Source organism: Oncorhynchus nerka, unplaced genomic scaffold (assembly GCF_034236695.1).
Source record: "Oncorhynchus nerka isolate Pitt River unplaced genomic scaffold, Oner_Uvic_2.0 unplaced_scaffold_4640, whole genome shotgun sequence".
Lineage (NCBI taxonomy): Eukaryota > Metazoa > Chordata > Actinopteri > Salmoniformes > Salmonidae > Oncorhynchus > Oncorhynchus nerka.
This window is the reverse complement of record NW_027036664.1, coordinates 1-14,150: the sequence shown is the minus strand read 5'-3', so window position 1 is coordinate 14,150 and position 14,150 is coordinate 1. Positions and strand designations below refer to the sequence as shown.

The following is a 14,150-nucleotide window of genomic DNA, read 5'->3' as shown; positions in this document are numbered from 1 at the left end:
AACATGCACACGATAGGGCACGTGCGCGCCCGGTCTAGTCAGCATGTTACAGTCACCTCCAACTGTGCAGCCAGATCAACTGCAACAGTAGCTGCATTTGTTTTTAGCTGTTTTTCTAGTGGCTTTTATTTGTATACATCCATAACAACGAGCTAATGAGGCGAGATTTCACCTGGCATAGAACATGTGCTCTCTCATCAGGACACTGTTGTTCAGAGGAGCTAGCTAACAACACCGCTAACACAAATCACTTCAAACTGAACGAGGCTGCCTTTCTACTATAGGCTGTAACCCTGTAAAACAACTCCACAGCACCTACCAGGTGTAAAAACATCATCTCGAGGTGGACTTCAGTGTGATGTCTGCATAGTGTTGTATTTAGCCAGGCGGAATAACCTGTGTGTACCTGAGTTTGCCCTTTAGGGTCGACACCTCCCTACTGAGGGCGTCGTTGGCCTCGGAGGCCTCGTCCAGTTCTCTCTGTAACTTCCTGCGTCCCGCGGCAACCCGTTGAGACTCCTCCTCCGCCTCCTCCAGCTGACGCTTCAGCTGCTTCACACGCACGTTAGCCTTCTCCACCTAGTCACACACACACACACACACACACACACACACACACACACACACACACACACACACACACACACACCATACATAAGGAAGGAAGCCAAAAAGCAAACTCAAAAATACATTTTAAAATTGGAAGGATATGTGTATATATGTGTGTGTGTGTGTGTGTTGATCCTGTCCTTGTACTGCTCTGCCTGTTTCCTGTCTTCCTCCATCTGGATGGTCAGATCCTTCAGTTTCTTCTCTTTCTGACGCGTTGCTTTAGCGTTGGTCTGTCTCTCTCTGGACACACACACACACACACACACCAGAACCAGAACCTTACAGCTGTCTCTCTCTGGACACACACAACAAACTAGAACCTTACAGCGGTCTCTCTCTGGACACACACAACAAACTAGAACCTTACAGCTGTCTCTCTCTGGACACACACCAAGCCAGAACTTTACAGCTGATATATATTTTAATTAACCTTTCTTTAGGCAGGGAGTCCCATTGATGTCCTCTACCAACAATCTGAATTGCCAGAAAGGTACCAATGCATCCAACTGTAATGATGACTGCACTATCCATTCCATCACTATAGTATTACTATTGGGCTTATACACTCACCGGACAGTTTATTAGGTACACCCATCTAGTACCCGGACAGTTTATTAGGTCCAGTTTATTAGGTACAGTCATCAGTTTATTAGGTACACCTTCAGTTTATTAGGTACACCCATCTAGTACCAGGTCCAGTTTATTAGGTACACCCATCTAGTACCAGGTCCAGTTTATTAGGTACACCCATCTAGTACCCGGACAGTTTATTAGGTACACCCATCTAGTACCAGGTCCAGTTTATTAGGTACACCCATCTAGTACTAGGTCCAGTTTATTAGGTACACCATCTAGTACCAGGTCCAGTTTATTAGGTACACCCATCTAGTACCAGGTCCAGTTTATTAGGTACACCCATCTAGTACCAGGTCCAGTTTATTAGGTACACCCATCTAGTACTAGGTCCAGTTTATTAGGTACACCCATCTAGTACCAGGTCCAGTTTATTAGGTACACCCATCTGGTGCACTGATCTGGGGACTGGTCTGGGGACTGGTCTGGGGACTGATCTGGCCACTCAAGTAAACTGAACTCGCTGTCATTTTCCAGGCGATGTTTTCCCACTTCTCAATTGTAGTGGATCACGTGTCCACCTGTTTGTAGCAGATGGGAGGGGAACCCGGTGCGGTCGTCTGCTGCAACAGCCCATCCGTGACAGAGATCGATGAGATGTGCATTCGTGAGATGCCGTTCTGCACACCACTGTTGTACAGCGCCGTTATTTGTCTGTTTGTGTCCCGTCTGTTGGATTGCACGATTGTTGCCGTTCTCCTTTGACCTCTCCACCTCGCTCGAAGTCGCTTAGGTCCCTCGTTTTACCCATTCTAAAGTTCAATCCAACAGTAACTGAATGCCTTGATGCCTGTCTGCCTCTTTTATATAGCAAGCCACGGACACGCAACCTTCTGTAGGAAGGATACATTTTTGGTGAATGGGGTGGTGTACCTAATAAACTGTCCAGAGAGTGTATATTTACCTACCTTGCCTTTTGCATTGGGATCAAGTTCTTTATGTAGTTCATCATGACCATGTGAGTAAGAACTACATTTCCCATCATCCTCTCCTGCCCCAACCTGTTCTCCAGCCTGAGCTGTTCCTGTCTCCTCCTCTCCTCTCCTCCCCCTCTCCTGTCCTTACCTGTTATCCAGCCCTCTCCTTCCTCTCCTCCCTCTCTCCTGTCCTTATCTGTTCTCCAGCCCTCTCCTTCCTCTCCTCCCCTCTCCTGTCCTTACCTGTTCTCCAGCTCCAGCTGCTCCTCCAGCTGGTGTAGTTTGGCCTCCAGGGCGGCGATGGAGGATTTGAACTTTGACCTCCCCTGACCCTCCATCTCCTGTAGCTTGACCTTCAGATCCTTGTTCTGCCTCTCGAGCTGCTGTCTGGCGCCCTCACTGCTCTGGGAGGAACTACGCTCAGCCTGCAGCTCACTGCTCAACTGGTCCACCTAGGGGGAAGGGATAGAGAGACGCACACATCATCACTTTAGAGAGGGGGTCATGGGAGGAAGAGGTTAAGACCAGGGGGAAGAGATAGGGAGATGCCCTCTTGTCGAGGTAGGGAGACAGTAAAGGAAGAGGTAGGAGATTGAAAGAAGAAGAGACAGTAAAGGGAAGAGGTAGGGAGACAGTAAAGGGAAGAGAGTATGGAGACAGTAAAGGGAAGAGGTAGGGAGACAGTAAATGGAAGAGGTAGGAGACAGTAAAGGGAAGGGAAGAGGGGAGACAGTAAAGGGAAGAGGTAGGGAGACAGTAAAGGGAAGAGGTAGGAGACAGTAAATGGAAGAGGTAGAGGTGCTTGGGAGACAGTAAAGGGAAGAGGTAGGGAGACAGTAAAGGGAAGAGGTAGAGACAGTAAAAAGAAGAGGTAGGGAGACAGTAAAGGTAAGAGGTAGGGAGACAGTAAAGGGAAGAGGTAGGAGACAGTAAAGGGAAGAGGTATGGGAGACAGTAAAGGAAGAGGTAGGGAGACAGTAAAGGGAAGAGGTAGGAGACAGTAAAGGGAAGAGGTAGGAGACAGTAAAGGGAAGAGGTATGGAGACAGTAAGGAAGGTATGGAGACAGTAAAGGGAAGAGGTAGGAGACAGTAAGGGGAAGAGGTATGGAGACAGTAAAGGAAGAGGTAGGGAGACAGTAAAGGAAGAGTAGGGAGACAGTAAAGGGAAGAGGTAGTAAAATGGAGACAGTAAAGGGAAGAGGTAGGGAGACAGTAAATGGAAGAAGGAAGAGGTAGGAGACAGTAAGGGAAGAGGTATGGAGACAGTAAAGGAAGAGGTAGGGAGACAGTAAAGGGAAAGAGGTAGGGAGACAGTAAAGGGAAGAGGTAGGAGACAGTAAAGGGAAGAGGTATGGAGACAGTAAAGGAAGAGGTAGGGAGACAGTAAAGGGAAGAGGTAGGGAGACAGTAAAGGGAAGAAGTATGGAGACAGTAAAAGAGGCATGGAAGGAAGAGGGGGAGACAGTAAAGGGAAGAGGTATGGAGACAGTAAAGGGAAGAGGTAGGGAGACAGTAAAGGGGGAAGGTAGGAGACAGTAAAGGGAAGAGGGAGGGAGACAGTAAAGGGAAGAGGTATGGAGACAGTAAGGGAAGAGGTAGGGAGACAGTAAAGGGAAGATGTATGGAGACAGTAAGGGAAAGAGGTAGGGGGAGACAGTAAAAGGGAAGAGGTAGGGAGACAGTAAGGGAAGATGTAGGGAGACAGTAAAGGGAAGAGGTAGGGAGACAGTAAAGGAAGAGGTAGGAGACAGTAAAGGGAAGAGGTAGGGGAGACAGTAAAGGGGAAGAGGTATGGAGACAGTAAAGAGAAGAGGTAGGGAGACAGTAAAGGGAAGAGGTAGGGGAGACAGAAGGGAGACAGTAAATGAGAGACAGTACAGGTTCTGCAAGGAAGAGGAGACAGTAAAGGGAAGAGGTAGGGAGACAGAAAGGGAAGAGGTAGGGAGACAGTAAAGGGAAGAGGTAGGAGACAGTAAAAGAGGTAGGGAGACAGTAAAGGGAAGAGTATGGAGGCAGTAAAGGGAAGAGGTATGGAGACAGACAATGGAAGAGGTAGGGAGACAGTAAAGGGAAGAGGTAGGGAGACAGTAAAGGAGATTGAAAGGGAAGAGGTAGAGGAGATGTAAAGGAAGAGGTAGGGAGACAGTAAAGGGAAGAGGTAGGAGACAGTAAGGAAGAAGAGGTAGGGAGGAGACAGTAAAGGGAAGAGGTAGGGAGACAGTAAAGGGAAGAGGTAGGGAGACAGTAAAGGGAAGAGGTAGGGAGACAGTAAAGGGAAGAGGTAGGAGGAGACAGTAGGGAAGAGGTATGGAGACAGTAAATGGAAGAGGTAGGGAGACAGTAAAGGGAAGAGGTAGGGAGACAGTAAAGGGAAGAGGTAGGAGACAGTAAAGGAAGAGGTAGGGAGACAGTAAAGGGAAGAGGTATGGAGACAGTAAAGGGGAAGAGGTAGGGAGACAGTAAAGGAAGAGTGTAGGGAGACAGTAAATGGAAGAGGTAGGAGACAGTAAAAGGAAGAGGTAGGGAGACAGTAAAGAGAAGGAGAAGGAAGGGGAGACAGTAAAGGGAAGAGGTAGGGAGAGACAGTACAGGAAGAGGTAGGAGACAGTAAGGGAAGAGGTAGGGAGAGAGTAAAGGGAAGAGGTAGGGAGACAGTAAAGGAAGAGGTAGGAGACAGACAGAAGAGAAGACAGGAAGAGTAAACAGACAGGAGAAGAGGTAGGGAGACAGTAAAGGGAAGAGGTAGGGAGACAGTACAGGGAAGAGATGAGACAGTAAAGGGAAGAGGTATGGAGACAGTAAAGGGAAGAGGTAGGAGACAGTAAAGAGAAGAAAAGAGGTATGGAGACAGTAAAGGGAAGAGGTAGGGAGACAGTAAAGGGAAGAGGTAGGGAGACAGTAAAGGAAGAGGTAGGGAGATGGGAAATAGCTGGTAAAAGAGGTATGGAGAGACAGTAAAGGAAAGAGGTAGGAGACAGTAAAGGGAAGTGAGGTAGGGAGACAGTAAAGGGAAGAGGTAGGAGACAGTAAAAGGGAAGAGGTATGGAGACAGTAAAGGGAAGAGGTAGGGAGACAGTAAAGGAAGAGGTAGGGAGACAGTAAATGGAAGAGGTAGGAGACAGTAAAGGAAGAGGTAGGAGACAGTAAAGGGAAGAGGTATGGAGACAGTAAAGGGAAGGAGACAGTAAGGGAGACAGTAAAAGGAGAAGAGGTAGGTAGGGAGACAGTAAAGGAAAGACAGTAAAGGGAAGAGGTAGGAGACAGTAAAGAGAAGAGGTATGGAACAGTACAGGGAAGAGGTAGAGACAGTAAAGGGAAGAAGGTAGATGAGACAGTAAAGGGAAGAGGTAGGAGACAGTAAAAGGAAGAGGTAGGAGACAGTAAAAGGTAAGAGGTAGGGAGACAGTAAGGGAAGAGGTAGGGAGACAGTAAAGGAAGAGGTAGGGGAGACAGTAAAGGAAGAGGTAGGGAGACAGTAAAGGGAAGAGGTAGGAGACAGTAAAGGAAGAGGTAGGAGACAGTAAAGGGAAGAGGTAGGAGAGACAGTAAAGGGAATAAGACAGTAAAGGGAAGAGGTAGGAGACAGTAAAGGTAAGAGGTAGGAGACGATAAACGGAAGATGAGTAAGGATAGAGACAGTAAATGGAAGAGGTAGGAGACAGTAAAGGAAAGAGGTATGGAGACAGTAAAGGGAAGAGGTAGGGAGACAGTAAAGGGGAAGACAAGTAACGGAAGATAGAGACAATAAAGGTAAGAGGTAGAGACAGGGAAGAGGTAGGGAGACAGTAAAGGGAAGAGGTAGGGTATGGAGATAGCAGTACAGTAAATGGAAGAGGTAGGAGACAGTAAATGGAAGAGGTAGGGAGACAGTAAAGGGAAGAGGTAGGAGAGACAGTAAAGGGAGACAGAAGGAAGAAGTAGGGGAGACAGCAAAGGAAGGTAGCGGTAGGGAGGACAGTAAAGGGAAGAGGTAGGAGACAGTAAAGGGAAGAGGTAGGGAGACAAGTAAAGGGAAGAGGTAGGGAGACAGTAAAGAGGAAGAGAGAGACAGTAAAGGGAAGAGGTAGGGAGACAGTAAAGGAAGAGAGTAGGGAGACAGTAAAGGGAAGAGGTATGGAGACAGTAAAGGGAAGAGTGAGGAGACAGTAAAGGAAGAGGTAGGAGACAGTAAAGGAATAAGTAGTAAAGGAAGAGGTAGGGAGACAATTAAAGGAAGAGGGAGGGAGACAGTAAAGGAAGAGGTAGGGAGACAGTAAATGGAAGAGGTAGGGGAAGAGACAAAGGAAATAAGGGAAGAGGTGGAGACAGTAAAGGGAAGAGGTAGGGAGACAGTAAAGGAAGAGGTAAGGGAGACAGTAAAGAGGTATGAGATTAGGTAGGGAGACAGTAAAGGAAGAGGTAGGGAGACAGCAAAGGAAGAGTAGAGGAAATATGGAAGAGGTGAGGACAGGAGGAAGAAGAGTAGGGAGACAGTAAAGGAAGGGAAAGAGGTAGGGGAGTAGGGATACAGTAAAGGGAAGAGGTAACGGGAGACAGTAAAGGAGACTGGAATAAGTAGTAAAAAGGAAGAAGTAGGAGACAGTAACAGAAGAGGTAGGAGACAGTAAAGGGAAGAGGTAGGGAGACAGTAGGGAGACAGGCAAGGAAAGAGGTAGGGAGACAGAAGAGGGGAAGAGGTAGGAGACAGTAAAAGGAAGAGGTAGGAGACAGTAAAGGGAAGAGGTAGGGAGACAGTAAAGGAAGAGGTAGGGAGACAGTAAAGGGAAGAGGTAGGGAGACAGTAATGGGAAGAGGTATGGAGACAGTAAAGGAAGAGATAGGGAGTAGGGAGACAGTAAAGGGAAGGAAGATGTAGGGGAGAGACAGTAAAGGGAGACAGTAAAGGGAAGAGGTAGGGAGACAGTAAAGGAAGAGGTAGGTAGGGAAGAGGTAGAGACAGTAAAGGAAGAGGTAGGAGACAGTAAAGGGAAGAGACAGTAGGGAGACAGTAAAGGAAGAGGTAGGAGACAGTAAAGGGAAGAGGTAAGAGGGGAATAGGGAGACAGTGAAGGGAGGGAGACAGTGAAGGGAAGAGGTAGGAGACAGTAAATGGAAGAGGTAGGAGACAGTAAAGGGAAGAGGAAGGAGACAGTACAGGGAAGAGGTATGGAGACAGCAAATGGAAGGGAAGAGATTAAAGTAGGAGACAGAAGGGAAGAAGTAGGGAGACAGTAAGAGGGAATAAGGTAGAGGTAGACACGAAGGAAGAGGTAGGGAGACAGTAAGGGAAGAGGTAGGGAGACAGTAAAGGGAAGAGGTATGGAGACAGTAGGAAGGGAAGAGACAGAGACAGGGAGAAGAGGTAGGGAGACAGAAAGGGAAGGAGACAGCGAGGAGACAGTAAAGGGAAGAGGTAGGGAGACATTAAAGGGAAAGAGACAGTAAAGGAAGAGAGGGAGACAGTAAAGGGAAGAGGTAGGAGACAGAAGGGAAGAGGTAGGGAGACAGTAAAGGGAAGAGGTAGGAGACAGTAAATGGAAGAGGTAGGAGACAGTAAAGGGAAGAGGTAGGGAGACAGTAAAGGGAAGAGGTAGGGAGACAGTAAAGGGAAGAGGGAAGAGGTAGGAGACAGTAAAGGAAGAGGAGATGGAGACAGTAAAAAGGTAGGAGACAGCAAAGGGAAGACAAATGTAGAGGAGACAGTAAGGAAGAGGTAGGAGACAGTAAAGGAAGAGGTAGGAGACAGTAAAGGAAGAGGTGAGGAGACAGTAAAAGAGGTAGGAGACAGTGAAGGGAAATACAGTAAAGGGAAGGAGTGAGGAGACAGTAAAGGAAGAGGTAGGGAGACAGTAAAGGGAAGAGGTAGGGGGAGACAGTAAAGAGGAAGGAGTAGGGAGACAGTAAAGGAAGAGGTAGGGAGACAGTAAAGGGAAGAGGTAGGGAGACAGTAAAGGAAGAGGTAGGGAGACAGTAAAGGGAAGAGGTAGGGGAGAAAGTAAAGGGGAAGAGGTAGGGAGACAGTAAAGGGAAGAGGTATGGGAGACAGTAAAGGGAAGAGGTATGGAGACAGATAAAGGGAAGAGGTAGGAGGACAGTAGATGCAAAGGGAAGATGTAGGGAGACAGTAAAGGGAAGAGGTAGGAGACAGTAAAGGGAAGAGGTATGGAGACAGTAAAGGGAAGAGGTAGGAGACAGTAAAGGAAGAGGTTGGGAGACAGTAAAGAGGAAGAGGTAGGGAGACAGTAAAGGGAAGAGGTAGGGAGACAGTAAAGAGGGAAGATGTAGGGAGACAGTAAATGGAAGAGGTAGGGAGACAGTAAAGGGAAGAGGTAGGGAGACAGTAAAGGGAAGAGGTAGGAGACAGTAAAGGGAAGAGGTAGGGAGACAGTAAAGGGAAGAGGTAGGAGACAGTAAAGGAAGAGGTAGGAGACAGTAAAGGAAGAGGTAGGAGACAGTAAAGGGAAGAGGTAGGAGACAGTAAAGGGAAGAGGTAGGAGACAGTAAAGGGACAGTACAGGAAGAGGTAGGGAGACAGTAAAGGGAAGAGGTAGGAGACAGTAAAGGGAAGAGGTAGGAGACAGTAAAGGAAGAGGTAAGACAGTAAAGGGAAGAGGTAGGGAGACAGTAAAGGAAGAGGTAGGAGACAGTAAAGGAAGAGGTAGGAGACAGTAGGGGGAAGAGGTAGGAGACAGTAAAGGGAAGAGGTAGGGGGAGACAGTAAAGGGAAGAGGTAGGGAGACAGTAAGGGAAGAGGTAGGGAGACAGTAAAGGGAAGAGGTAGAGACAGTAAAGGTGGGGCTGGGGGAAGAGGTAGGGAGACAGTAAAGGAATAAGTAGTAAAGGAAGAGGTATGGAGACAGTAAAGGGAAGAGGTAGGGAGACAGTAAAGGGAAGAGGTATGGAGACAGTAGGGGGAAGAAGGTAGAGGTAGGGAGGACAGTAAAGTGTGGAAGAGGCAGACAAAGGAGAGATGTAAAGGAAGATATAGGGAGACAGTAAAGGGAAGAGGTAGGGAGACAGTAAAGGGAAGAGGTAGGGAGACAGTAAAGGGAAGATGTAGGGAGACAGTAAAGGAAGAGGTAGGAGACAGTAAAGGGAAGAGAGGAGACAGTAAAGGAAGAGGTATGGGAGACAGTAAAAGGGAAAGGAAGGTAAGAGGTAGGAGACAGTAAATTGGAAGAGGTAGGAGACAGTAAATGGAAGAGGTAGGGAGACAGTAAAGGGAAGATAGGAGACAGTAAAGGGAAAAGAGGTAAGAGACAGTAAATGGAAGAGGTAGGGAGACAGAAAGGGAAGAGGTAGGGAGACAGTAAAGGTAAGATAGGAGATAGAGAAGAGACAGATAAAGGGAAGAGGTAGGGAGACAGTAAATGGAAGAGGTATGGAGACAGTAAAGGGAAGAGGTAGGGAGACAGTAAAGGAAGAGGTAGGAGAAGAGCTGGAAGAGGTAGGGAGACAGTAAAGGAAGAGTGGGAGACAGAAGGTAAGAGGTAGGGAGACAGTAAATGGAAGAGGTAGGGGGAGACAGTAAAGGGAAGACAGTAAAGGGAAGAGGTAGGGAGACAGTAAAGGAAAGAGGTAGGAGACAGTAAAGGAAGAGGTATGGAGACAGTAAAGAGGGAAGAGGTAGGAAGCACAGCAGTAAAGGAAGAGGTGAGACAGTAAAGGGAAGAGGTAGGGAGACAGTAAAGGGAAGAGGCATGGGAGACAGTAAAGGAAAGGGAAGAGTAGGAGACAGTAAAGGGAAAGGGAAGAGGTAGGAGACAGTAAATGGAAGAGGTTGGGAGACAGTAAAGGGAAGAGGGTATGGAGACAGTAAAGGGAGAAGGAGACAGCAAAGGAAGAGGTAGGGAGACAGTAAAGGAAGATGTAGGGAGACAGTAAATGGAAGAGGGAGGGAGACAGACAGTAAAGGGAAGAGGCATAGGGAATAAGACAGTAAAAGGAAGAGGTAGGAGACAGTAAGGAAGAGGTAGGAGACAGAAGGGAAGAGGCATGAGACAGTAGGGGAAGAGGTAGGAGACAGTAAAGGGAAGATGTAGGGAGACAGTAAAGGAAGAGGTAGGAGACAGTAAAGGGAAGATGTAGGAGACAGTAAAGGAAGAGGTAGGAGACAGTAAAAGGGAAGAGGTAGGGAGACAGTAGGGGAAGAGGTAGGGAGACAGTAAAGGAAGAGGTAGGGGAGACAGTAAAGGGAAGAGGTAGGGAGACAGTACAGGGAAGAGGGTAGGAGACAGTAAAGGAAAGAGGTAGGGAGACAGTAAAGGGAAGAGGTAGGGAGACAGTAAATGAAGAAGAGACAAGAAGGGAAGAGAAGTAGGAGACAGTAAAGGGAAGAGGTAGGGAGACAGTAAGGGAAGAGGTAGGGAGACAGTAAGGGAAGAGACAGTAAAGGTGGAGACAGTAAAGGTAAGAGGTAGGGAGACAGCAAGGGAAGAGGTAGGGAGACAGTAAAGGTAAGAGGTAGGGAGACAGTAAATGGAAGAGGTAGGGAGACAGTAAAGGGAAGAGGTATGGAGACAGTAAAGGGAAGAGGTAGGGAGACAGTAAGGGAAGAGGTAGGGGAGACAGCAAAGGTAAGCGGTAGGAGACAGTAAAGGGAAGAGGTAGGGAGACAGTAAATGGAAGAGGTAGGGAGACAGTAAAGGGAAGAGGTAGGGGAGACAGTAAAGGGAAAGAGGTAGGGAGACAGTAAAGGGAAGAGGTAGGAGACAGTAAAGGGAAGAGGTAGGGAGACAGTAAAGGAAGAGGTAGGGAGACAAGAGGTAGGGAGAGGAAGAGGTAGGAGATGAGACAGTAAAGGAAGAGGTAGGGAGACAGTAAAGGGAAGAGGTAGGAGACAGTAAAGTGGAAGAGGAGACAGTAAAGGAAGAGGTAGGAGGCAGACAGTAAAGGGAAGAGGTATGGAACAGTAAAGGAAGAGGTATGGAGACAGTAAATGGAAGAGGTAGGGGAGACAGTAAAAGGGAAGAGGTAGGAGACAGTAAAGGGAAGAGGTAGGGAGACAGTAAAGGGAAGAGGTATGAGACAGTAGGGGAAGAGGGAAATAGGAGAGACAGAAGGAAGATGTAGGGAGACAGTAAAGGGAAGAGGTAGGGAGACATCAGTAAAGGAAGCAAACGGAAGAGGTAGGAGACAGGAAGGGAAGAGGTAGGGAGACAGGATAAAGGGAAGAGGTATGGAGACAGCAGGGGAAGAGGTAGGGAGACAGTAAAGGGAAGAGGTAGGGAGACAGCAAAGGGAAGAGGTAGGAGAGACAAGAAGGAAGAGGTAGGGAGACAGTAAAGGAAGAGTAGGGAGACAGTAAGGAAGGGTAGAGGTAGGGAGACAGTAAATGGAAGAGGTAGGAGACAAAGAAGCAAGAGGTAGAGACAGTAAATGGAAGAGGTAGACAGTAAAGGGAAGAGGTAGGACATTAGTAAAGGAAGAGGTAGGAGACAGTAAAGGAAGAGGAAGAGACAGCATGTTGGAAGAGTGTATGAGACAGTAAAGGAAGAGGTAGGAGTATTGGTAAAGTAAAGAGGTAGAGACAGAAGGTAAGTTTAGACAGAAGCAAGAGGTAGGGAGACAAGAGAAGATAGGGAGATAAAGAAGGGGAAGAGGTAGAGATACAGGGAAGAGGTATGGTATTGGTACAGGGAAGAGGTAGGAGACAGTAAAGGGAAGAAGTAGGGAGATGGTGTGAAGGTAAGAGGTAGGAGACAGTAAAGAGAAGAGGTAGGGAGACAGAAGGGAAGAGGTAGGGAGATAAAGGGAAGAGGTAGGGAGACAGTACAGTGGAAGAGGTATGAGAGGATAATATGGAAGAGGTAGGGAGACAGTAAATGGAATATAGGGGATGCAGTAAAGGGAATAAGTAGTAAAGTGAAGAGGAAGACAAAGGAAGAGGTAGGGAGACAGTAAGGGGAAGAGGTAGGAGACAGCATGAGAAGAGACAGCAGGGGAAGATAGAGACAGCAAAGGAAAGAGGTAGGGAGACAGTAAAGGGAAGAGGTAGGAGACATCATAAAGGAAGATAGGGAGACAGTAAAGGAAGATATAGGAGACTGTAAAGGAAGAGGTATGGAGACAGTAACGGAAGAGGATAGGAGACAGTAAAATGGAAGAGGCATGGAGATTGTAACAGGGAAGAGGTATGAGACGAGTAAAGGAAGAGGTAGGAGACAGAAGGAAGATAGAGACAGTAAAGGAGAAAGGTAAAGGAAGAGGTAGGGAGACAGTAAATGGAAGAGGTAGGGAGATTAGCAAAGGGAAGAGGCATGATATCAGCAGCTAGAAGAGGTAGGGAGACAGTAAAGGAAGATGGAGCAGCATAGAGGCATGGATCAGTAAACGGAAAAGAGGTAGGAGACATCAGGCAGAAGGATGAAAGATAGTAGATCAGTAAAGGGAAGAGGTAGGAGACGGTAAAGGAAGAGGTAGGGAGAGATAAGTAAGAGGAGTACAGTAAAGGGAAGAGGTAGGGAGACAGTAAAGGGAAGAGGTAGGGAGACAGTAAAGGGAAGAGGTAGGGAGACAGTAAAGGGAAGAGGTAGGGAGACAGTAAAGGGAAGAGGTAGGGAGACAGTAAGAGGAAGAGGTAGGGAGACAGTAAGGGAAGAGGTAGGGAGACAGTAAAGAGATAGGAGACAGTAAAGGGAAGAGGTAGGAGACAGTAAAGGGAAGAGGTAGGGAGACAGTAAAGGGAAGAGGTATGGAGACAGTAAAGGGAAGAGGTAGGGAGACAGTAAAGGGAAGAGGTAGGGAGACAGTAAAGGGAAGAGGTAGGGAGACAGTAAAGGGAAGAGGTAGGGAGACAGTAAAGGGAAGAGGTAGGGAGACAGTAAAGGGAAGAGGTAGGGAGACAGTAAAGGGAAGAGGTAGGGAGACAGTAAAGGGAAGAGGTAGGGGAGACAGTAAAGGAAGAGTGGAGACAGTAAAGGAAGAGGTAGGGAGACAGTAAAGGGAAGAATCGGAGACAATTAAAAGGAAGATAGGGAGACAAATAAAGGAAAGAGTAGGGGACAATCAAGAAGATAGGAGACAGTAAAGGAAGAGGTATGGAGACAGTAAAGGGAAGAGGTAGGGAGACAATAAAAGGGAAGAGGTAGGAGACAATTAAAGGAAGAGACAGTAAAGGAAGATAGACAGTAGCGAAGGAAGACAGTGGGAGACAGGTAGAGATGGAAAGAGGTATGGAGACAATCAAGTGGTAGGGAGATGGTAAAGATAGACATTATAAATGAAAGAGGTAGGAGACAATGGCAATGAAGAGGCATGGAGATGAAAGGAAGACAGAGACAAAGGGAAGATAGGAGACAGTAAATGGAAGAGGTAGGAGACAGTAAATGGAAGAGGTAGGGAGACAAATGTAAAGGAAAAGCCGGTAGGAGACAGTAAATGAAGATAGTATGAGATTATAAAGCTCGATCAATAAAGAAAAGAGGTAGGGAGACAGTAAAGGGGAAAGGAGACAGTAAAGGAGACAATCAAAAGGGATAGACAGAACGAAGATAGAGACAGTCAAGGGAAGAGGTATGGAGACAGTAAAGGGAAGAGGTAGGGAAGTCACTGGAGTGTCTTTGGTCTGCTCCTCCCCTTCACACTACCTAGTGCATACTCCTCCCGTCAAACCTACTCAGCTACACTCCTCCCACCTACACACTACCCAGTGCTGTACCTCCTCTCTACCTGTTGCTGTGTCTTCCGGAGGTGGTCGTGGGTTCTCCATGTTGCCTGCTCCTCCTCCAGCTCTTCCTCTAGCTGGCTGATCTTAGCCTCCAGACGACGCCTCATCGGACATCATAGACCTGAGAAGAGGAGAGAGGAGGGAGAGAGAGGAGGAGGAGGAGAGGAAGAGGAGGAGGAGCAGATGAGCAGAGACTTACAGTGGGTAAAATGTCAATAGTCTGCACTGAATTGAATGGAGAAACTAATGATAAAGGTAAGGCTAAAGGTTTAAGTGTTAAGTTTGGGTTAAGGGTTACGCTAGTTTTAAGGCCTATGCTCTGGGTTAAGGGAATAGGTTT

The 14,150-nt window shown here is 47.4% G+C and overlaps 1 protein-coding gene across 1 annotated transcript; it reads right to left on the bottom strand.

The window, feature by feature from the left end:
* Positions 1-406: 406 nt before the first annotated feature.
* Positions 407-13,917, bottom strand: LOC135566504 (myosin heavy chain, embryonic smooth muscle isoform-like; the record flags this gene model as incomplete). The annotated part of the gene is made up of 4 exons (XM_065014200.1): positions 13,813-13,917; positions 2,406-2,614; positions 735-852; positions 407-579 (listed from the first exon to the last, which is right to left on the bottom strand). Coding segments are annotated over exons 1-4 (605 nt in total), but the record flags the coding sequence as incomplete, so codon positions are not given.
* Positions 13,918-14,150: the final 233 nt, after the last annotated feature.